The following is a 25,518-nucleotide window of genomic DNA, read 5'->3' as shown; positions in this document are numbered from 1 at the left end:
CAGCACTGTCCCCACTCACAGGTAATGCACCCCTATGGGTACCACCTGCCTAGAGCTAAGGTCCAGGTGCAAATAAGAGAAGGATGAGGCATTTTTCTTTAGTGCAGGGGACAGAAAAAAGCATTCTCAGGAAACCTCTGGTTTCAGTGGATTTAAGCAGTGGAACAAATTTTACATTTTCAGACTCGAAGTGCCTCAAGTTCTGGGTTTCTGAGGAGGTCAGAGGTTTTCATATTCTCTTTGCACTGGAGACTGTAACTGATGCATCAGATTAGGAAACACCACTAAATTTGTGAAGAGCAACTGGAATTCAACTGAAAGTCAATACTTTGCAGAAGGCCTCCCAAGTCGAATTCCTGAACCCAAGAGACTGTTCAGTTATTGGCATATTCAAAACAGAAGGTTGTTGTTTCATCTATGCTAAGGAAACAACAGGTATGGCCACACAGACCGAGGACAACATGCTCTTCAAAGAGTAAAGCATCCTTCCCTTCCTCTAGAGACCAGCTCCTGGCATTTGCTGATAAGGACCCCACCACAAATTACTAGGTACTACAAGCCATCGTGGCGAGCAGTGCTGTGGCACATGGAGAAGTAATGAAAGGTGAAGCCTTTGTCTCAAACCAAAACCAGGGCAGAACAAAATGAAGAAGGTGGGAAAAATGAGACAATGAGTGGTTTTGATGTGTTGCCTGCTGCCCTACTGCTGCTGCTTTCCACATCCCTGGGGAATTATACAGGCTTTCAAGGGAAGATGACCCAGGTACCAGGCAGCACTGGGGAGAAGCCACAGATTTAGTCTGCATCTTTATGAAGGCTTCGAGTTGCAGCAGCAGCAACAGAGCTCACAATGTCTCTGATCAGATATCAGATAATAACTTTTTTTTTTTTCTCTCCTATTAACCAGACTGAAGAAGTTTGAGAAGACTTCTAGAGAGAGCTTGCAGAGCAGACAGAAGCAGCATATGGACACATACATATGCATCTTTTTAGAAAAGACAAATGTTATGGTTAAACCTCCAAGAATACAAAACCTCTTGAAGCCTGCAAGGGGGCAAGGTGAAGAAAAACTTTTCACAATTTAAGGACTAAACCCTACTACCAGCAAGTTCCAGGTGCTAAGCAACTTGGGGCAGAGGGAGGGAGTTGTATCCAATTTAATCTACACAGCAAACAGATACGCACTATTTAAGAAAAGAGGAAATTAAAGAGCTTTTATTAGATGCCTATTTTCAGACCATGTTCACTCCCAGCAATCAAGTCAGCTCTGTTCCCAGACAACTGGGAGAACAATAATTTCTCTTTGTGAGTGAAATTTTGATAATTACAAGATCCATTTTCATTTAAAATGTAAATCGTCCAGCATCATCACATGCTTGTATGCTGAAAACAGTCTAAACAGCATCCCAGGCACTGAGGAGCTATTCCTGATCCCTTTTTTCCCGGATTCAAAGCAGCATGTTGGGTTTGTTTGCCTCCCCACCAGCTCTCACAGCATGGCATTGGCAAAACATAAAAGGCTCCCTCAAGCCTTGTCTCTTCTCCATGGGTAACTGCTTCACCACACATGCAGAAGACTGTTGTATTCTCATCAGCTGACAGAGCTAGGAGAATGTCTTCTAGATTTTGCTCAGACTATCGGAGGCTTTGACAACTGATCCATAGTTCACTGACACCAACAGAGACTCGGCTTTGATTCCATTCAGATCTTGCTTGCATGACCCTTGAGAAACTAGCAGATGTACAGGTGAACATTCTCCAGCCCCTGACCACCTGAGAAGGAAAATAAGTCTTTGTTATTCCAATTTCTCTAACTGTTCTCACACCATCATGAGATGGTACCCTCTGCAGCGTTTGCTGCATTTCTCAAGCCAGCATAGAGCTTTCCACTGTAAAGCACTTGAAGAGTTAGTGATCAAAAGAGAGTAAAGGGAAGACAAGTGAATATTAGTGACACCTCAGCTTCTCACAACTACAGTATTAATGATGCAAACAGATGCATTTCATAAGCCTGGAGTTTATGTCATGGAAGTTTCACACTCTGCAAAGTTTGCTGTTGCTCCAGAACTCACCCAGTTGTTTTGTGTCAAGACTGAAAACCGTTGTAACTACTGTCTTAATGGCAATCTTACAAAGATTAAAGGAAACATTTCAGTAAGCACAGAGAGCCAGTGCCTAACCCCTTTTCTGAGGTGCACCAGACATGCTGGTCTAATGAACACAACCTAAGCCTACACAGTTTCTACTGCTGTTGCTAGAAGTGGACTTTGAGAGTGAAGCAACAGAAGGCACATGTTACAGCAAACAAAACCTCAATAACACACACTGACTGACTGTTCTGAAACATCACAGGCTGCAGCAGAATATCAGAGGTCTCACTTCATTACTTTGAGCCTTTGAAACTTTAAATATTTATATTTCCTGTGCCTGCCAGGTCAGCAGTAATAGCTCTTACAGGGTCACTGGCACAAATCTGTAGCTGATGCAAGGCAAACATTACCTCCAGACCCATGGATTGTCACCTGAAATGCCAAAGAGCTATGTCTCTCTCTTTTTTTTTTTTTTTTTAAGTTTGGCTGACCATACTGATAATTTTCAAGGTTTTCTCCTTATCCCCAGGGCACATTCTCAGATAGTTCAGCTGTTACATTTTTTTTAAAAAGTTATTTCTTCAAGTTACAGTCTTTCTCTCAATAAATAAAAATTAGAATATTTTTGTACTTTCACAGAGGTATTAAGATCCATAACCAGAAAAATCAGAAGTCAAAAAACCCTTCAAGGATTCTTAAATACTAAAATAGCCATTTCCATCTCTGTTTTTTGAGTGACCAGTTACACAAGGTTTTAGACATTAAATAAAATGTCACTGGCAGGGAGCTCAAGCTTTAATTCAGCATATATTTTAGATAATTACTTTAGCCATGAGCCGCAAAAGCAAGAATTAGCCAAACAGGCTATTCCAGGCACTGTTCTGTCTCATGCCCTGTACAGCAGCAGCTAGGCACTTAGCAAGGGATTAGGGTACACATGAAACCACAAAGAGTTTCAGGTGCTGAAAGGGACCAATCTGGTGCCTAAGGACTGGAATGTACAGGGGTGAGGTCAATATAACGAGGCAAAGAAAAACCTAAGAAATCACGTCTGGTCCTGATTCAACAGATGGTGCATAGCCACAGTTTCTGTAAAAAAACCCACCACCAAAACCAGGGATGCAGGCAGCCCTTAATGTTCTTCAGAGGCACTCCTAGAAACAGCTCACTGACTGCAGAAGTTGCCCACCTGAGACCACAAACAAGCGCAAATAGTAGGAGGAGGATTGGAGAACAATGTACAAGGACAGAGCACCAGAGCACACCAGTCCCTTGATGAGTTTGCACACAAAGATCAGGTACTCAACCCTCCTCCTCCCACTGCACATGTGCACACACTTCCAGGCAACCACTCAGCCCAAGCACAGCTAGGAGTGGACACAAACCTCAGAAACAGCTTGGCAGCTCCTTCAACACTTTCTGACCTACTCTGGATCCCACCACCAAGCCTTGTCCTAACCATCCCTTTCCCCCAGCATGGGCAGCACATGCCCCGCTCTCCCAGATTAGACATGGCATGAGCAACTGTGTCCTCTCTGTTGAAAAGATACAGCAAAGTGGTGTATTTTTTTTTTTAAGTAAGACTCATTTAATTATCTAGAGAAATTAGTTTTATGAATTCACTCAAGGGCTGTGCTTGGGCATTTGCTTAAACGAAACAGCCTAAAGGGACTTGTCTTGCACATCTGCTGACACTTCCATATGAATTGCTGAGGGCTGTGCAGGTGAATCAACTCTGACCCTAAACTAACTGCTCTCAGAAGAGGTGTTATCAGCCCAATCTTATTCAAGACAGGCTACCTAGGCTCGCATCTGACAACTAACAGAAGCCCAAAGCTAGGATAAGGCCTCTCCTCTCTCGGACACACCCCAAACCCAGACTCCTCAGGAGATAGTCCACAGCTGGTCATGTTCTCCCTACAAAGCTGAATCCCAAGCAGCCTAAAATTTACTTCTCGTTTTTGCATTACATTTTCTCTGCTGGGAGCATGGCTCAGCTCTGGGAAGTCTTGTTCATTAAGGGATTCCCTACTGGCATCAATACACTCCAGTCCCAGCAGACATCTCCTACCTGCGCTGCAGCCTCCTCCTGCCCACCCATTACTGATAGTTAGCCACAGCGGGCAGCAAGTGTCCTGGCTGCTAGCCCTAATCCTGTGCACTACCTGTGCAAAAGTGACAAGATACAGAGCACTGTCTGATGCAGAGAGCACAGTGCTGGCCAGCTGCTCCCCACATCTCATGTCCTCCTTTTTGATGGACAACCTGGCCCAGTGGGTGTTGATACTTTCCGCAACAAGGATAACCATGCTCCTCCATTACAGCTGCAGTAGGAGCTTCAGCTACTCAGCAGGTACAGCAAAGGAAAGCAAGGCAAGATATTCCAGAGTTCAAACAATCAGTGGTGACTACCTACACCCACACAGAAAAAAGAAACAGTACAAAGAAGAGCTGCTGGACCTCTTCTGTGTCTCTCATTATAGATTTATAGAGCAAATCAGCTCCAGGACCACAGCAGAAAGGCCTGAGCAAAAAAGCCATGGGGCACCTGCCATAGCCCTCTACACCATCAGACTGTCCTAATTCTGTCAGCACCATTCAAGCAAGAGCCATCCAGTCTAGACACAGCTTGACATCCTGGGGAGGGGACAGAGACCAGGCTATCTGAGAGCCTAGGCAGCAGGTTCACAGCAACAGGGATCACTCCTGATAAACACCTGTAACCCCACAGCCCACCTGGGGACCCAGAGTAGATCCTGGTTGATCACAGTCAGTCACTCCTCTTCTGAAGCAGAAACTTGGTAGTACTATCATAATTTCTTGTAGTTCTACTGTTTTCATCACACCACCTCCCTGTTTGTGCATGTACACAAAGCTTAAATCCCTCCCCTACCATGGGAACAGGAGCTGAATCTGGGTTCCCTATCACGCAACACAGCTTTTGCACCCATTCCACAAAAGCTAACTGATCCTTCCTGGTTCACAGAGTTTCTGCAACGTTTCTTCCTCCATTTACACTTGGAGAAAACCCATTAAATCCTCACTTTGATTTCACAATAAACTCACAAAAGTTTATCTGTAAGCATCTTTCAGGATCTTCAAGCATCATTTGCCACACTCTTCAACTCTGCTTCCAGCCAAACTGAGCAACCATTTCCAAACGAATTCTCTGTTTCACCGCTTGCAGTCTCTTCTAGGTATATAATTATTTTATCAAGTTTGCTTAAACATGCATCTTGCTGTTCCAAACCATAACTTGCTGTGCTGGGTTTTGCTAGGATGGACTTAGCATTCTTCATAGCAGCCGGCACAGTGCTGTGTTTCAGACCAGGGACCAAAAGAGTGCTGGGAACATGCGGATGTTTCAGCTATCACTGAGCAGTGCTTGCACAGCATCAAGGACTTCTCTGCTTCTTATGGTGCCTCCCCAGCAAGTAGGCTGGGGGTGGGCAAGAGACTGAGATGGGACACAGCCAGGACAGCTGACCCACACTGGCCAAAGGGATGTTCCATGCTGTTGGTACCATGCTGAGCAACAAAACTGGGGGGAGTTTTTCCAAAGTAGCCAATTGCTCAGGGACTGGTCATGCTGGTGATGAGTCATTGCTTTTGCATTACTATTTTTCTTTCTTAATTTTGTTTTTTACTAGCTTTCACTTATTAAACTGCCTTTAACTCAACCTGGAAGGTTTGGCTTTTGTTTTTTCCCCTTGCTTTGGCCCTTCCCATTCTCTCACTCATCGTGGATGAGCAAGTGGCTGTGTGAGGCCTTAGCTACCGGCTGGGGTCAACTTTCAACCTGCCACAGTCCCATTCATTGCACTTCACCACCAACTGCGTGATACTGCCTCTGTTCCCTGAGTGGCTGCATTTAGCAGACAAACCTGATTGCAATGGCCAGCTCAAGGAAATAACACAAATACTTTTTCTGATGTACTGAGCACATGAAAAAATATCCTAAGGGCATTCACGCTAGCAAAATGCAATTGCACAGCACTGGTAGAAAGCACAAAGATATGCATTAACATGGATAAGCCAACTCCAATGGTGACAGGAGAGGTGCTTCTGAAGCATCTTCTGCAGCATTAAGTACTCCCTGATTCAACAGTCTAGTATCAGAGTTCCTCTGCCTCTTGAGGTTTCAGTGCCTGGAACAGCATCAAAGTCATCACCCACGCCAGTGATTCTTAGCATTCAAGTATTTGTACATCAAACCCCAGAAAGCTAGAAGACTGTAGAACATTATAGAAGGGGTAAAGACTGTTGTCTTTGGATTTCTGTATTTTACAGGGCAAATTATGTCTCGCTAGCCATTTCAATGCCTTGCAGCAAGCTTTGGGGTTTTTTTCCTGCTTTTAAGCAGAGATTCCCAAACTGCAAGAAGCAAGGCCTTAAGGGAAATATGCTGTCACAGGTCATAGAGAAGAAGTTATCCAAAGGAACTAATTCTATACAAGTACAGCTCCAGCAAGGTGTTCAAGTTTCCCTGAAGAAGACATTTGGGGGAGTTCTGCAGTTACACTGCAGCATAAGCACTAGGACCGCATCAGCACATGTGTACAAGCTAAGAATAAAACACTGCACAACCATCCCGAATACTTTGTAGCTCAAATTCTACACTTCTACTCAAACAGTCTAAAATCAAAAACCATCTCCAATATCCAGACAAAACCTCTAAAAAATAATGTCTATTTGCTCACTATTTTGTGAGCAGAAAAGGAAAGAAAGGTGAAGTTTGTGAATAAATTATTCATTATATATTAGACCTTTCTTTTAGCAATTCGGGGCACTCCAGCCAAAATGGGGCATGCTGTAGAAACCAAGAAATGCTTCAGCTCCAGCAGTGCTGCTGCAGTCAGTACAGCCACATGGTTACAACCTCATTCTGCATTTTGGCTTCTGCTGAAGCCATCCTGTATTTATGAGTCCAAGATTTCACAGAAAGCAACTTTATTGCAATCAAGGTTTAATTACAGCCCATGGTTAATTTCTACATTACATAAATTCTTTTTTACAATACCTGCATCTCAGCCACCAACCTAAGTGAGCAGAATGCTTTCAGCCTTCACTTACTCATATATCCTTGCTTGAGCCAATATTTTTAACTGTATGTCATTTTAGTGTCTCCCAGACCAAGCCCACATTGCAGATAAAACAAAATGTTTTTCAGCTATTTACCATGAAGAGCAAATCTACATCTTTTAAGCAAAGTAAATATCTCTTAAAAAAAAAAAAAGCAGCATTTTATATGATCTCATTAATATCCCTTTCCACAAGAAAGATTTCCTGATAGCAGAAAACTCATATCATAAATTAACAGGGAGATTATTAGATTTACGTGTTTCTTACATGACAGTTTTACAATGTTGTTATTGGAAATACATTAACGTCCTACACACACAAAAAAAAGGAATGGCATAAAGCAAGAGCTACTACCCACTTATACTGGGGATGCAGGAAAATAACTTGACACAAAGTTGCCTTGGGACAGTATCATATCAATGTTTTAAATCAAATTAATAATGGAAAAGCAGGAGATAGCCAGGGGCAAAAACATGTAAGCCACCTCCTCTGTGAGGAAATACAGACTGGCTTATTTACAACATGCAGGCTCTGCTTTCATGCTGAGATTTCTACAGCAGGCTCCAGCAGCACACACATCCTTCCCAACCAAGGGGCGCAGCCTCAGGCATTGCCTGCTCCTCCAGGAGCCGTGAATATCAGCAGTGGGCCATGATTCACCCTCTCATCCCTGCGACTCTCCATCCCATGCCGGGGCCCCCGCCTCTGGGGACAGAGGTAGGACATTTCCCCAAGAAAGCAACTCGCACCACAAGGCATGGAAGGCATCCATCACGTTAGGGGAGCTCTGAAGGATATCTGACAGAACGTGACTCTGTTTGACATGTATGTACCCATGCAAGCTTAAAATCAGCTGCCTCAATATCCAGGACAACCCAGTCTTGACCAGCATTCACATGTGGATGCAGGACTGCTAGGAGGTTTTGCTGGGACCCAGGGTGACAGGACTGGCTGTCGTCTAAAGGCCAACCTGTGTGCATGTAGCAGCTCCTCACATACCTACAACAGTCCAGTGTCCTCCTGAAACCAGACAAACCCTCTCATGTCAACAGAGAAGAGCAAACAGCATTCAGCTCCTTTCAGGATGTCTAAGCTGTATTTGATCAAGAACATACCCTGATTTTAAGGTCTGCTAATGCCCAGTAGTAACAGCTGCCAAAACCGCCTGCCTCATTCTCCCCAAGATGCACAGAAAGGGCCAATAAGCTGGAAGCTTTGGGAGCCAAACCTTCCAACCCTTTCCTGAGGCCAGGAACACATCAAGGTCAGCTGCCATACAGAGAAGGACTCTCCAAGGTGCAAGGCCCATGTATCTCCACTTTGTGCTGGCTCCGGGCCAGAGCAGCTTCCTACAAGGAAGAGTCCGTAACTAACTCTCCATCTGTCTGCAACCACCTCCATCTGCACAGAAGAGGCGGCACAAGCTTAGAGAGAGATCAGGCGCTAGAATACCATGACACTAAATTTATGCATCCACAGCTTAGATTAGTGTGTAAAGGATGTAAAGAGCAGGATAGATCCATCAGCTCTTGGGGCACAGCAGCAAAAGCCAGGCAAATGCATATTGCCATGGATTAAAAAAGCCTTAGTAGATAAAACATGCACAAGCATGTGGGTAAAATGTGCCTTTTAATTCACAGCCCTCACTGCTGCACTGGGCCCGTGGCCCAGGAGCTAGCCAGCCACCACGACAGGGTATTTAATGTTGAATAATTCACTGCCAACAAAGCAGTCATTCCCCCTGGCAGGATTTCTTTTGTTGTGACAGGGGTTGTGTGTCCCCCTTGCTTTGGGTCTCTCAGCTGGACTGAGATGCTCCTGCTCAGACCTCAGCTGAAAGGTGGGTGACAGACCCTGCTGGCAGGTGCTTGGGATGGACCATGTTTAGAGCTGGTCTCTGCAGCTGCAGGGAGCACCCAAGACTTCTTGCCTCCCCTGCCCCTCTCTGAAGTGTAACAGGCCAGGAGGAGTGGAAGGACCACAGAAAGATCGAGAAAAGTCATTTATACCTAAATCACTGGAAATTTTTTGGGAAGCAACCCCCTTCCCTCCAAAGGGATTTACCCAAATTAGTAGTTTTCTTGGTGAAAACAAACACACACTTAAAGCGTGCAAGACTGAATTATTTATGGTCCTTTCAGAACAGGCATTCTAGTTCTTACTTCTCTAAGTGTGTTTCCAGGTGTAGGTTCAGACTTTAAGCCCCAGGCCTGCTACAAACACAAGCTGGCTGCTGTCTTCTTCACACCTCTGAAGTCCTGCCTCCAGTCATGAGAACAAAACCCATCTGTTCTCAGCAAGAGACCAGATCCCTGTTCCTACAGGATGCTCTTTTAAGCAATATCCAGGACTCTCTGCTGTGCATATAGCATTTTTCGTGCTTGCTCTGAACACACAATGGAGCACAACCTGGCTCAGATCCAGTGTCGGCAAACCCCAAATACTGATGGGGAGGAAGCAGCAGCTGCACCTTCAGCTGTTTTGCAGTAATGTCTGAGACAGACTAGAAAGGTCCTCTACTTCTGGTCTTGTTTTGTTTGATTTCTGACTGTGGCTTATGCAGGGGTTGGGACTCTTGAATTGTGGGGACCAGAACTGGACACAGTATTCCAGGTGCTGCCTGACCAGCGCTAAGTGGAGTGGGATGGTCACGCATCTGTGTCTGCTAGCAATGCCCCTGCAGACGCAGCTCAGGATCCAACCTGCCTGCTGCTGCAGCAGCACACCACTGACTCACGTGCAGCTTGTTGTTCGCTGGGCCCCCAGATCCCTTTCAGCAAGGCTGCTCCCCAGCCACTGAGATCCTGACTTGGATTGGGCTTTTTGGTTAATCTGCCCCAGGTACTGGATTTCACACTTGTCTTTGTTTAAGTTCATACTGTTCTTGCTCGCCCACTCTTCCAGCATGCCCAGGTCTCTCTCCCTTCCGACACATTCACCTTGCCACCCAGTTTGCTGGCATCAGCACACTTGGTGAGGGTCCTTTCAGTCCCATCACCTGTGATGTTGAACAGCATGGGAGTGGGGAAATATGAGTCTCTGGGGACCCCCCTCCACAAGTGTGACCTGTTGGCCACTATTCTACCCATCTCACAGACCATTCACCCAATCTGTTTCTTGACAGTTTGTCCAGGAGAAGGCTGTGGGAAACAGTATCAAACACTTTGTGAAAGCCCAGGTAAACAACATCCACTGCTCTCCCCATGGCAGCAGATGTTAGTTTGTTGAAGGTGATCAGGTTAGTCTGGCATGGTTTGCCTTTGGTAAATCCATGCTGGCTTTTCCCAGTCACCTGCTTCATTTGGTTAGTAACAGTTTCTAGGATGATGTGTTCTTTTACTTTCCCAGGGACTGGAGTAAGACTAATGGGCCCTTCTTGTAGATGCGTATGACGTCTGCCCTCTTCCAGACGTCAGAGACATTCCCTGATCCCCACAACTTTGCAGGTACTATAGATAGAGGCCTTGCAACAATATCAGCCGCTTCTCTTAACACCTTGGGGTGGATTCCATCCAGGCCCAAAGATTTATGTGGGTTGACCTCTTCCAAGAGCCTGCAGACTGGCCCTTCCTCCACTACTGGTGAGTTGACACATGCTACTTGATCTTGTGATCTGGTGTCCTCCTACACCAGTAAAGACAGGCAAAGAATGTCTGGTGTGTCACCATTATTAATAACTAGCTTCCCTGCCATGTTTAGTAATGGGTTTATGTCTTTCCTACGTTTCTGCTTTACGCTCACATATCTGAAGAACTCTCTCTTGCACTTGACATCTTTGGCCAATTTTCTAGCTGAGTCTTAGCCTTCTTGACTACATCTCTGCCTGCCCTAGCAAGGTTCCTGTAGTCCTCGATGGCTATCTGGCTGCCTTTTCACAGCCAGTATTCTGGTTTTATCGCTTTTAAACACACCCAAAACTCATTGTTAAACTAGGGTAGTCTCTTGTTCTGCCTTCTTTATTCCCCTTTGGCTGGTGCAGGCGTGGGCAGGAGACGAAGTAGCAGTTATTTTCAGCAATGAACACCTAGGAAATATGCAGAGAACAGCTGGAATAAAGCTCCAGGACTTCCTTCTGCAAGGCCAGCAGCCCCTTGCTCAGCAGCCAAACCCATCTGTGCTCTGTGGGCACTGCCAGGCTTGGCGAGGGAGAGGAGCCTGGAGAAAAGCCCAGGGGGCTGCACGCCTGCGGGAAGGGAGCGTGTGTGGGGTGCAGGCCAGCAGCGATGGGCTGCAGTAGTGGGCAGGACAGATTCCAGGGGTTTGAGTTTTCAGTACATAGTTCCAAGTTACATTCACCATTTCACAAGAGAACAGATCACTAGAGCTGCTGGCAAGTATACTGCAGTCTTTATATAAGAAAGGAATGAACTGAAAGCACAATTTTCACATTCGCAGAGAAATTACATAAGAAAAAGTAATTTCTAGAAAGGAAACTTATCTCAATAGTTTATGATGCAAGCTAATTGCCATGGAAGTCAATGAAAGCCTGAGTCCTTTATAAACTTTTTAACAAGAAAACACAAGTATTTCCACACATAAATGACTAACGCTGCTATTGGTAGTGCTGTATCCCCCAGGATCATGTAATGAATGGCATACAGTAAAGTTAGGTCATGTGAAGCAGGAAAAAGAAGAGCAGTAACCTTTCTGATAAAGACCCCATTACAGTTTTTCCCTGTAAAACTATTCCACTTTCAGCTACAAAGACAAGCAGAGCAACAGCTTCAGTAAATGATGCATGCATGTGCTGGCCTCCTCAGTCAGTAAGCTGCACCTCAATCAGCTGCATCCTAAAGCAGAAACATTCCCCACGTACAACAGCACTTCATATCCCTGTACTGAAGCAAACCACACAGAACTGTCCTGTCTTGTCTCCACCATCTTGGACCAACATGTTTTCACAGTCCAGACAAGGACTGGAGCATGCTGTTGTGCACATAGGCAGGCCTGCACACACAGGCTTTGGTTTCTAGCAGGCTAGATGGCTGTCTTTGCTTGCACTGGCCAACGTGACTCACCTGGGGTGTATTCTGCTTTCCACCTACTCATCTGGACATCTCATGTGGCACCCATGTAAGCACCCATATATTCCACCTGACAGCCCTCAGACCAGCTGCCAGTCATGGTAAAGTGTATAGACTACAACAGGGGAGGTTTAGACTGGACATTAGGAAAAAATTTTCCACAGAAAGAGTGGTCAGGCAGTGGAATAGGCTCCCCAGGGAGGCGGTGGAATCACCAACCCTGGATGTGTTTAAGGGCCGTTTGGATGAGATGTTGGGGGATATGGTATAGGGGAGAACTTTGTAGAGTAGGGCTGAGGGTTAGACTCGATGATCCCAAGAGTCTTTTCCAACCTGAATGATTCTGTGACTATGATAGCTATTGCCAGGCAAAAGGAAAATACCTAAACCTTCAAAATCAAACATCTTGGGAGAGCGCTCCTAGACACTGGGGGTGAAGACAGATGCAATGCTTTGCAAGGTAAATAAATGCCATTTGGAGTGTGTTCCCTTCAGTTGGTAGGGCACCCAGTTATACCACAGAAAACGCTACAAAATTCAGCTGCTATTTTAGACAGAAAGCAGAAAGAGCAACCTCACCATATTAAGCATCACAATATTGAATGCTAAGCAAAAATCTCTTCTCCATTTCAAAATGCAAACATCTGCACACAGCATTTGCAATGCTCCAAGTATACATAATAGCACTAAAGAAACAAGCAAGAATTGCACATGAGGCCTTTGGAAACACTTTCTAGATGAATTAAGTCTCTCCCTTCTGGCGCTGTAATAGTTGAGCTTCTGCATTGCTGCACAGTTCCAGGTAGAGCAGGGAGAAATCCACACTGTTCGTGTAGAGTCTGAGATGTGGGTGCGTGGTTGGACCAAAGGCTGTCTTTCCTCCGGAGGGTGATGCTGATACACATCATATTCTGGCATGTCAGCATTACAGACTTCAGCAGGACTGACAGACAGGCCATGCAAGCAACAAGCTAGATCTGGCTACTACATGAAGAAGAGAGAAGGGAGACTGATTCATTAAGACAAGCAATTAGTGGGTAAAGGAAACCCAGGAACAGACCCCTTTGAGTGAAATTGAAAAGCAAAGTGATTTTTGGCAGCAGCAGCAGAATCTTTGGAATTAAGAGTGCTTTTTAACAGCAGCTGACAAGGACTAATTGCTGCCATTGAACATCAGGGGAGATGAGGAAAAAGGAGAGCTTGGGTAATGTGGGAGTCCTGCCAGGAGATAAACAGTCGTCTTAATGTTTTATCATCTTCTTGAAACAAGCAGATAGGGCTGTTTGATAAAAAAAAAAAAAGGAAAAAATCCTAGTAACTCCTGCTGAGACACTGACGCTCTGTTGGATCAGTTACCATTTGCTTGGTGGTTACTGCCAACTCAGAGAAATTATTCTTGATGAATCAGTACCTGTGTGAGCAAAACAAAAATTTTAGAATAGAGCTCCTAGCCCACCTCAGTGTTTTGTGTTTATCCTCATGACATCATCTTGGAAAACTGGACGGCTCGGGATCATGGAGCTCTTTGCAGCACCTGGCCAGAACATGTTGTCTCAGCAGAGTAGCAGAAATCCTAGTTGTCAGGAAGTGAAAGTAAGAGAAACACCTGCATCAAAGTACCTGGAATGGCCAATCCAGCATCTTATATTGAGGATGGTCAGCACAGATGCAAGCACTCCCTTTCAGATGAGGCAGTGTAATACACAGATCTGCTTCTTGCGAGACACTAACCTCTCTGTTCACACCATGACAGACTGACAAGGCTCAGCTTCAGAGTCAGGACAGCTCATACGCAAAACAGCTTGATCACAACTGGGATGCCATCTAGATAGTTTACCAGGCATAAACTGGAAAGGGACTCCATCTTTTCAAGGCACTTGTCTATAGTGAGAGGTGGTTTCCACAAGCTCTATCATAAACAGGTATCATCTTTGCCAGGCTGGCTAACCATAATTCATTTACTCCTTTCTACAGATAAGATATCCAGTTCCTCCTGTCACTGTTCCAAACACTCTCCAGCCACTCCATCATCTTCCTTGAAGGTTAATGCTAACACTGGGTGCTGTGCCCAACAGAGGCTTCACTGCACTATTAACAGCAAGGGGATTATTTCAAACATCTCTCAGACAACAAAATGCCAGCTATTTAATATTCCATCTCAGACACTTTTCTGTAGAACTGCTGTCTCATCGGATTTTCACCCATTTTGTGCCTGTGTAGCCAATAACTCCCAGGTAACTGTAAAATTAGCATTTGTTCTTACTGAATTGCAAACTATTTTTCAGCCAGACTGCAGCTACCTTTCATCTGAGCTGGCACTGTTTTGAGCGGGGTTGGACTGGATGACCTCCAGAGTTCCATTATTCTAGAGCCTGCAGTTTTTTCATATAGGACACAGGAAGGCTATAAGTGATCTGCCATAATGCCCCACTTTGACAGTGGGAAAATAAACCATACTCCTACCTACAATTCTATCTTTTCTGTTTGTTTTTTTATGTTCTTCGGAGTTAAAATGAACCAACTGTAAAGGATCCAGCACAGCAGCTCGTAATTATCCAGAGGGCCTCCAGCACAAGGACAATAACTTTGGGTTATTCAGAGTTTTTCAAAGGCAAGGCAACAAAACAAGATATTTTAAACCGTGCCAAAAATGGTTAGAAATATCAGAGAAAAATGTATTTTTCAGAAAAAGCAAATGAGAAAGAGAATTTAGCTTTTATTTCTTTTTCAATATTAGACAACATCAATACATGCATCAATAATTAATACTTCCACAGACATACCAATTTAATATCACAAATGCTGATAACTCACTCAAGTCAGAGAATGGATTTAAAGAGGGCTTACCCTGCTCAAGTAGCTGCTCTTGGATTTCAGCTGCATTCATTTGATTTTGCTGGAAATCTCTTTCAGAAGGCCTTTCAAATCAGAGAGCTTAAAAATTAAAACAAAACAAAACAAAACCAAACCCACTTTGTTTATGTAAAGTCAATCTAACTCATTTCAACGGATGATCACAGCTTGGGTGAAGGGAGTGGAAAAGAACAAAACAAGCAAGCAGTATTAACTACTTTAAAATAGCCTAGAACATACACAACATAGAAAATACTGTACAACAACAGGCATAAAACCCCTTATCTGAACTCCTGCTTCTCTGGCTACCCTTGTGGACAGCAGGCACTACTTCAAAAGCAGTAACTGCCTGCTTTTTGTATTTAGTAGTCACACTGTGGTGGCAAGTGAAGCAGTGTTAATGTTGCTTTTCACAGGAAAGCAATGCTGATAAGTAGTATGAGTAACAAGTAATTGCCTCTCCAAATATTATATCAATTGCAACAGTGCTTGAAAGGACTCTCCCAATTACAATTTTCATCAATGCAATTAATGCCGTGAGCCCTAATGCACGTATATTTCACCCAGTTAACAAGCAGGCATCATGACAGCTACAAGCTCCCATCTATACTCCATCTCCTTGTGCTCCGTCAAAGTAGAGGTTGGAGTTTTGTGGAGACTGGAGTTTTGTGGAGCATTTATTCTGACACTGGAGCTGCCTTCAAACCCTCCCTGCGCTGTAACTGAAATCCATTATTTCCTGGGACATTCGCATCATGTTTAAAGAAACGTTTACCCCGTGATCGAGGCTCATGCCTAGGACTCGGTTACATTCTCAGACTTGTTTTTAGGACTTTGTCTGAAGTGAGAGCCAGTGAGATACCACTGGAGTGCTTTGCTATCAAGGGCACTACTCCTAAGTATTGGCCTCAGTACATTTCTGTCACTAAAGCTGAAGGCATGAACAGACAAAACAGCTTGCTGTAAGCTACTCCCTCACAGAGTAACAGGCACAATCAGGGTATTACTTTTCAGTAGAGAATTAAGGTTAACATATTTTCTTCCTGTTTCAAGAGGACCATCACTAGACACAGACTTGATCACTCACCATTTCCATTTCAATCTTGAAAGCAAGCTAAATTATTTAACAGCAGTTAAAAGAAGTATTTTGAAATATATGTGGGCCTTTTCACCCTTGGACTTCTAAAAAGTTTGTTCCTCACACCAAAGCAACTCCCCACTTCAGAAGCAAAATACATCATTCAATCAAGCCTCAAGAAATACCCATTGTGAAGGTCTTTTCAGTATCACAGTAATAAAAAGTATACTTGTATGACAATTCTGATAATTATGTACTCTCTAGAAGATTGCTAGCTTTATATTGCTTCAACACAGGAGGTTTCTGTGAATCAGAAGAGAAATGGTCATTTTAATTGTATTATAATTAAGGGTCCTCCTACCCTGCAATACATATGGAGCATATTTCTGTTTACCTTTGTTTACCATGCCTGTGCTATGTGAAGCACCACCAGGCTTGTCACAATATATCTTAAATGCCACATCATTTTATAAGCAGAGGTAAAACACCAGCAACAAGTAGGATTAAATACCTCATGCCTTCAGCACTAGAAGTTAACTCGACAGAGCCCATGTTCGAGAAGGGCATACTCTAAGTGTGTAATGCCCTTTCTTCCCATCGGTGTTTCATGGGCCTGTTACAAAACTGCAATATTCTGCTGTGTAAGACAGAAGTTATTTTTCTTCTACTCCATTCAATAAGGAATACTGAGAAACACTTCCTCAAGATACTAAGTATCTTTCTACTTCATTTTCCTTCATAATATGAAGCTACATATCGAATCAAAGGCGCAAAGGGGCACAACAAAAAAGCTCAGTTAAAATGGGGTCCTGGCAATAGTAGCAAAGACTGCACATGCCTCTCAGTGATGCTCATTGTCCTTGTGGACCACTACCTGCTTTACCAGAAGAATATTCCCCAGAGCAGTCTGAAACACAAGTACCTTTGCATCCAGTTGTCTAAATCGATGCACCATCCTGAAAATAGAAAGAGGACACAGAGTAGAGGACTGAGTCTAGGTATTAGAGAAGCCTTGGCTAACCATCCCCTCTTTGCAAACCTGTGCAGCAGAAGTCTATCTGGAGCTAAGAGATGTAGTCCTCACCTTTGGCCAAAGAGTGGAGCTAAGGCAACTACAGACACTGAAGTTGTCAGAAGACTGCCCTCTGTGCATGTAGTCAAAGGCCAGTCACAAACCAGATTGTCTGCAGACCCCCCTGCTTGGGAACACCAGTATTTCATCCCCCCAAGAAGGCAGGGCTGCAAGTGGTTTGGCATTGGTTTTATTACACGTATATTAACATATGAATTACTGTTAGTGCTGTGCTATTCCATTTTCCTTGTCAAGATGCTTCTGCTTCCAGTATAAAAGCTACTTTTTGGTATTTGTTTGGCTTCTTATCCCATGCTGAGTGCTTCTGGGTAGTCTTAACATAAACACTTGTGGACAGCAATGTCCACAGAAGGGGCAGAGGAGCATGGAAAAGTCTGGTCTTTCCTGCCCATTCTTATCAGCTCTTCCCTTACATTTGATTTAGGGAAATACTCAAGCTGCTGGGAACTAGCTACAAAATTAAGCCATCAACACAGCAGGTTACTGTTCTGCTTTTTAGCTTTCTTCATATTTATTTTCTCTTATACTATTACTCTGAAGACACTGAGACAGACCCCAAAGATAAAATGTCATGAGCTGGCAGTCAAAGAAGAGCAGTCCAAGTCACCAAACGTCAAATACCATCATTCCAAGTAGCATCTTCCCCTCCCCAGAGATCTTTCCTACTCATGCTATTAAGTACAGACCTCCATATAGATTAATGCTGTGGGAATGCTTGATATTCCAGGTTTAACACTAAGTGTTCTCTACTAACTGCATAAATCATAGAATCTTTTAGATTGGAAAATATCCCTAAGATCATTGAGTCCAACCATAAAACTGACACTGCCAAGTCCACCACTAAACCATGACCCTAAGCTCCACACCTATACATCTTTTAAATACTTCCAGGGATGGCAACTTCACCACTTCTCCGGGCAACCTGTTCCAGTCCTTGATAACCCTTCTGGTGATGAAATTTTTTCTAATATCCAATCTAAACCTCTAATGTTACAAAACTAGTCAGTTACAGCACTGCCTTCCATGATGAGATCTCAAAACACTATAGAAGACAACATTTTCTCCTCTGGTGGAAAAATGCAAAGACTCAAGTACAGAAAGTTGAAATTATTTGAGAAACATCGTGTCAGACATTTGGAACAAGTGTGTTTAACACATCTACCCAGCTACTGTGTGCATAATGTACCATTATAAGCCTTGCAATATTGGCATCAGCATTTTACCAGCCCAATCAACTATTTCTGAAGACAGTCTGCAGCAGTGGACAAAAAAGCCATTATTTTATTTAAAAAATAAAAAGGCACATTTATGCTGAGTTTATCTATCTACCCATTAGTTTGTAAACATTTAGAGCTGCTGAAAACTTGTCTTCACTAAAAATATTCAACAAAGTTAAGAGAATGAAGACAAAGAAGGGCAGACGTACTCTTCTGATGAATCGTTTGCTTTGGTATTGATTTTGACAAGGTAATTTTCCTTCATGACAGCTTCCCATGCCAGAATTTCATTGTCCTCATTTCTGGAGCCTAAAAAATGTATGTGAAAAAGAACAACACGAGATTCAGTTAATTTGTCTTTCCCATGCTAAGATGCAAAAAGGCTGGGTTAGTGCTTGCATTCAGAGGCTAATGATGCCCTTCTCTGCATCCAGTGCATTCGCAGTCCCACTTCCCACCTGTGACACCACTCTGACAAACACGACATTAATACATTCTACTGTATGCTCCGGACAACCAGAGTTGATTAAAGGAAGAAAATATGAACAAGTTCCAAAAGTCTTTCTGGAAATTTTTGAGTTGTGGTTAACATGAGTGCTCTGTGAAACGGCAGCCACTTCAACAGGCATAGGACATTCCAGAAAGTTCCTGTCTGGATTTGAGCTTTCCATTTGCTTCTACATTATTCCATATTGGATCATTAAGTGTAACATGTGATAGGATCTATGTTGTATGACTTATCAATGAACTAAAGCATTTCAAATTGATGAAGCATTGTCTTCTTTAAAAAGCATCTCCTGTTGATGCTGTAAATTAAAAGGTGACACTAAACAAACCACTCTGAGGCATCTAATTCTTCCAGGATAATACTTCTGCATTTTATCCCCTTCTAGCAGGACAACACAAACCACATAGGTTTTAATTAAAAAAAAAAAAAAAAAAAGTTAGCTGAGGCAAAAGATACCTACAGCTGGCAAATGACTGAAGTTCCATTTCTTCCACCCGGTGCTCCTCTGACCTCATACAGCCTCAGTTGTTCTCCAGATACTGACAAGCATTTAAGCACCCAAATCCCAACCATAGGAGTTACATGGGGAAGACAGGATTTTGCAATAGTCAACACATTAGAGTGCTTTCTCCATGCAGTTCTCAGTTCCCATCACTGGATCAATCACAATATTCTGGATCTAATTAATTCTTCTATTTGCTTTTAGAACTGCAACATCAAGTGTGCATCACCTGGGCAGAAATATCTGCCATTAAACAACCTCCCCAGCAAAGAAACCAAACAGTGATTTGGACAGCCAAAATGATTTAGTCAGTGCTAAGGAATTTTATACCCCAAAGCAGGCATCTGTCTCCTAAACTAATAACAAATCCAGCCTGTGCTGCAGGGCAACAGTCAGGTTGCTGATGGATGTGAATAAATCTGTCAATTAACTCAACTTAATCCTCCCTCATCTGCTTCTGAATGGCACTTAAAAAAAAGAGAAAACACTCCATTTGTTGGGGTGGGGAAGCTTTTTAAAACAATTCATATCTGTGCCCTCTGACAGAGTAAACAAGGGGAAAATAGCTAGAGGACTGACTCAGCCACTCCTGCATTTTTGAGGCGATTTGCCCATTTGGCCATACCCGGAGGGCCAGAAGACTATTCTCTTTCAGTCAGTCGCTAGCACTCAGAAGGGCCTCTGAAGATGATTGCCCTCTACTAGGCTGCCCTAGCAGCTACGAGCTGTGTTAGCTAAGAAACTGTAATGTAAGGACAGAAAGAAATGCAACTCCAGAAGGCAGAGTGGCAAGCAGAGACTGAGATCACCTCTTGTACTAGTTACCTAAACATTCATACCATGCAAGATCAGGGATCTCTGCCACTTGGTAACAGTGTAGGAGGGACGCAGTACCAGATATTATTGAGAAATGGGACCGTTTAAATTTTTCATACAGACCATGAAGATGACTTACAGCTGCTGCAGGCTCTGGAGGAATACATTCAGTGCTCTAACATCAAAAAAAAAACCCTTTCAAAGCTCTGAAGCAGCATAGGCAGCCCTAAAATGCTAGGATTAATATTTGAAGATTTAATTGATTTACATACACAAAGTAATTCTGCCTCAAAATGGCTTGGACAAGAAAGCACTGGATAACTCTGCACAGTACTCAAGTAGAGAAGGTCTCATGGTAGAACACAAAAGCTCTCTAACCTGACGAAAACCAAAACTACTGGGGGGCGGGGATCACAACAATGCTCAACTGGAGTTTTAGCCTAAGGAGGTAGGAGTAAAATTCCCCATATCCCAGAGAGAGTACACATTGAGTTCTGAAGGAAGATCATGGCTGAGAAGCAACCCGGAGCTTTGATTTGAATCTTACTGAAAAGATTTCCAGCAAAATAGTGGATCTGCATTTGACAGAGAACATGAATAAGCTGCTCCTCATTACCAGCACAATCACCTCTTCCAAGTTCTACATTGCCCTTGAAAATTTTCCACCAAAACACTAACTGCCTGGTTTGAGCACAATATGCCATGGAAGAGTTGCAATGCACCTGCCACAGAGCTGACTTCTAGGCAGTAATGAATAATCCAACTCACAACAAATAGATGGCTCTTTACTTTCCTTCTTACAGCAGCATTTGAAAAATTTCCTCATCACCATATATATGTAGGCAAAGATGACAAAAGGGAAGGGGATAGTCAAGCGACTGCAGTACTCTTGGACCAAGAAGTAACGCTGGAACTTCCACACCTGGTCGTTGTTCTCTTGTACTGATCCAACAGTGTAACTAACAGGCAAAGAAAGAGAAAATGCACAGAGCATTAGTTATTCAACAGAGAATCACAGAATCACAGAATGGTTTGGGTTGGAAGGGACCTTAAAGATCATTTAGTTCCAACCCCCTGCCATGGGCAGGGACACCTTCCACTAGCCCAGGTTGCCCAAAGCCCCGTCCAACCTGGCCTTGAACCCTTCCAGGGAGGGGGCAGCCACAGCTTCTCTGGGCAACCTGTGCCAGGGCCTCACCACCCTACAGGAAAGAATTTCTTCCTTAGATCTAATCTCAATCTACCCTCTGCCAGTTTAAAACCATTACCCCTCATCCTATCCCTACCCTCCCTGATGCAGAGTCCCTCCCTACCTTTCCTGTAGCCTCTTTCAGCCCTGGAAGGCCGCTCTAAGGTCTCCCCGGAGCCTTCTCTTCTCTGGGCTGAACACCCCCAACTCACTCAGCCTGTCCTCACAGAGAAGGTGCTCCAGCCCCTCAATCATCTTCGTGGCCTCCTCTGGACCCACTCAAGCAGGTCTGTGTCCTTCTTGTGTTCGGGTCCCCAGAGCTGGACACATCACTGCAGGTGGGGTCTCATGAGAGCGGAGCAGAGAGGGGAGAATCCCTCCCCTCAACCCCTCTCCTGGGTTGCAGCCAGCACACAGTTGGCTTTATGGGCTGTGAGCACACATTGCTGGCTCACAGTCAGCTTTCCATCCACTAATACCCCCAAGTCCTTCTCCTTGGGACTGCTCTCAATCCACTCATTCCCCAGCCTGTATTTGTGCAGGGTATTACCTTGACCCCTGTGCCAGACCTTGCACTTGGCCTTGTTAACCATCATGAGGTTTGCATGTCCCACCTCTCCAGGCTGTCCAGGTCCCTCTGGATGGCACATCCCTTCCCTCCAGCTTGGTGTCATCAGCAAACCTGCTGAGGGTGCACTCAATCCCACTGTCTGTGTTTCCAACAAACACATTAAACAGCACTGGTCCCAACACCAACCCCTAAGGAACAGCACTTGTCACTGATTTCCATTTGGACATCAAGCCATTGATCACAACTCTTTGAGTGCAACCATCCAGCCAATTCCTTATCCACCAAGTGGTCCATCCATCAATTCCATGTCTTTCCAATGTAGAGACAAGGATGTCATGCAGGTTAGTGTCAAATGCTTTGCACAAGTCCAGGCAGATTATGTCAGTTGCTCTTCCTTTATCCTCCAGTGCTGTAACCCCCTCATAGCAGGCCACAAAATTCATCAGGCATGATTTGCCCTTACTGAAGCCATGCTGAATGTCACTAGTCACCTCCTCATATTCCATGTTCCCTAGCATAGTTTCCAGAAGCATCTGCTCCATGATCTTGCAGGGCACAAAACTGAGACTGACTGGCCTACTCCAGTAGGCCAAGAACTCCATTTCAGTCAAGTAACACAGTGTTTCTCTTTATTATACTAGGGTATGTTTTTGTAAAGTTATCCTGGACCTGTTAATTTTTACTGATTAGGAGGCTATTGAGTTTATCCTCCTTTTTTAGGGAGAAATTTGAAAATGTGAGGAATGAAGACAGTAGAAAAAAAACCCAAAATCTGAAGTTACAAATAAACTGGAAAATCTAGGAACAGGGAGAAAATACTCCACATATTTTCACTACCTTAGCTCCAGGCAATTTTTTTCCAGCCTAGACACATGAGAACAGGATGCTTCTTTGCAAGATTCTGTGTCTCATTAATTCATCAGCTAACTTTTCTCTAAGCAAAAAAAACCTACCTAAAAATAGAACATTTACAAAAAATGAAAAGCTCCTGAGATTTTTAGTGGAGACATTAAAAATGCTCCAGGCATGGATCAAACCTACTCTACTAAGCACTGTACGAACTTAACAAAGCAACAACCACAAGAGCAAACAGCTCACAGCCTGCATGACCTTTCATTGCTGACATTAAATAGTAGATGAATGCTTCCAAAATGTCTGTGTTGAGATCCTAATGGATCCTTATACAAGATAAGCTAAAACCTTCACCTGGTGGAAATTATCTATTGTTTTAGAAGATAAATACAAGCCTGAATTTCAGAAATATCTAAAATGTAATATTCACCTTTTCAGCATTTCTTTGAATGCAAAGAAAAAGTTGGATACTCTGTTGCTAAAATTAATGTATAATTACAAAATACAGAGACACTGATTGGACTAGTGTCTAATAGTCATCAGCATTATTAAAGACTGACAAATACTGTGTACACACTAGTCATAAGAGAAGCCATCACAGATTTCACACATTTCTAATGGTATCAAGAAAAAAACCCTCAGGATTGCTCTTTGCCCACTGAGCTTCCTGACTTCAGTACAATTCAACACTCCTGCTTAAGTTGTTCAATCTATTGTTAAAATGAACTATGCAAAGCTCTGAGAGTGTCATTAGAAAATTCATGCTGGGTCCTTCCACAAAATAAGCTGAACTGGCAAAACCTAGGTTTTTACTGGCATAACTGTATAAATTGGAGCATTTACTATTAGGTCCTTTAAAATAAGTGTCCTAACAAATATCAAAGGCTTCTAGGGCAGACCTGGCTTACTGCTATACTTTCCTTTATTAATATAAATTGCTTTCACCCTTTCTAGTGAGTATAAGCATTGTCTTCTGTCTCCAGATCCTGTGCAGGTTAGGAAAACATAGCTACAATAAATAGATATGCTGCAACAGTCCTAGCCGCTTTGCCAAAAATCACATTTCTGACTGTCTTTGGAGTCCAGCTCAGCATGGGAAGAAAGGTTCAGAACAGAGGGGAGGGCAGATCCCAAAGCTGAGGCGTTCTCGACTCATCACATTAATACATCTCATCTCAGGCCAGTAAAAATTGGCACTGACATTCAGAAGGGAGATCCTCTCAAGGCAAACCAAGAGTCCTCAGCAGTTCCTGTAAATACTCTTTTTGCCAAAGCAAATATTGCCAAGTCTGTCACTGCCAAAGTACCATCAAAACATGCAAAAATAAACAGAGCGGACCTCAAGAATGATGCCCAGGGGTTGTAAGGATTTTTGTTAGGCTGCAAGGAAGCGTAAAGCAGAAAAGAAGCAGGACTGGGAAAGAGAACAGAGACGTAGCACTGATCCAAATGTATTTTCAAGTCAGAAGTGAGACAGGAAAGCAACACACTCCAGAAGTCTGATATGAAGGACTTCCCATTATTAACTAAACTCTGTGTCAAAGCCTGCAGTGTAAACACCAAAGATTTCTGGAAGAAGCTCAGGAAACTTTTCCCTGAAGACCAGTTGTGGTTTGCTCTTGCTGGTCCCAACACAGTCAATATATACTTGATAACATGCACAACAGCAACTGTTTTTATTTGGCAGATCATTTCTGACTATGTGATACAGTCAGCAGCTACTAGCACCACATTTCAGATGTCCGATCCATCTACATGGTGTAACACCTCATAAGATGCCAGAATAGGCCTCCTGACCACTAGACCCACAGACAGATAAATTATCATACAAAAACAGAGGTGACAGCATTTTTCAAGAGAAAGTCCTTTTGTATGTCCCAAGGAGACATGGCCCATTGCCTGTGGTGTAAATCAGAATAATAAATATCAGGTCCACCAGAGCAGTAACACACCCATCATCACCACACAGCAGTTCTGGTTAATAGAACCAGAATGTCATGAAAAGACTGGAGTAATAACTTGTTTATTCAGTCTAGCAAGGTCAGTTGTGCTACAGTTCACGCTTGGTAAAGCACTGACTCAGCTATCACCCCTTGTGTGAACCACAGGCATTTGTACTAGGCCCAGTGTGCAAAGGATGCTTAGAGAAGTAGTAAAAGGACAGGGAGGAATCCCTCCCCAGGACATTGCACCTGTTTTGATCAGACTGCTGTGAGGAATGCTGAAAAACCTCACCTTTGTTCACCTTCCCACACCACACCCCTAATCTGAGAGATCTGTTTCAAACTGGGAATCCTGTCCAGATTACTCCCAGCAATTCCTCTGCAAAAAACACAGGCAGAATCCATGGGTTGGCTTCCTCCTGTCTTCCAGGACTTCATTCCCTTTCTCATAGGGATATTGATCCAGAGATCACAAGCAAGGGATCGCTCCTGTACTACATACCCAAACATGGCCACGAGCAGGTTCACAAGGAGGATGTTAGTTGAGAGCATGTAAATGCAGACAAGGGGGATGGTAATCCACTCCGGGAAGCGGGGTTGATTGTTGGCATCCAGCTCCACGCACAAGGGCTTGGACTCATTCCCAGAAAAAGTGCAGCGGTCAAAGTTGTAGGTGGTACCTCAGAGGATGAGAGAGGAG

The 25,518-nt window shown here is 43.7% G+C and overlaps 1 protein-coding gene across 3 annotated transcripts in view; it reads right to left on the bottom strand.

Annotated features, from left to right (window-relative positions):
- Nucleotides 1-12,069: 12,069 nt before the first annotated feature.
- TRPM8 (transient receptor potential cation channel subfamily M member 8) overlaps nt 12,070-25,518 on the bottom strand; it is a 52,388-nt gene continuing 38,939 nt past the window's right edge. For all 3 annotated transcript variants that reach the window (XM_026852992.1, XM_026852990.1, XM_026852991.1), the window contains 6 exons: nt 25,321-25,498; nt 21,032-21,222; nt 18,647-18,746; nt 17,050-17,083; nt 15,044-15,130; nt 12,070-13,607 (listed from right to left, as the gene is read on the bottom strand). In XM_026852992.1, coding sequence (XP_026708793.1) covers nt 15,080-15,130; nt 17,050-17,083; nt 18,647-18,746; nt 21,032-21,222; nt 25,321-25,498 — 554 coding nt within the window. In that variant the 3' untranslated portion in view covers nt 12,070-13,607; nt 15,044-15,079. The remainder of the gene's footprint in view (nt 13,608-15,043; nt 15,131-17,049; nt 17,084-18,646; nt 18,747-21,031; nt 21,223-25,320; nt 25,499-25,518) is intronic.

Source organism: Athene cunicularia (genome assembly GCF_003259725.1).
Source record: "Athene cunicularia isolate RWA chromosome 7 unlocalized genomic scaffold, athCun1 chr7_part1, whole genome shotgun sequence".
NCBI classification, from domain to species: Eukaryota; Metazoa; Chordata; class Aves; order Strigiformes; family Strigidae; genus Athene; species Athene cunicularia.
This window is presented reverse-complemented; position numbering and strand designations above follow the sequence as displayed.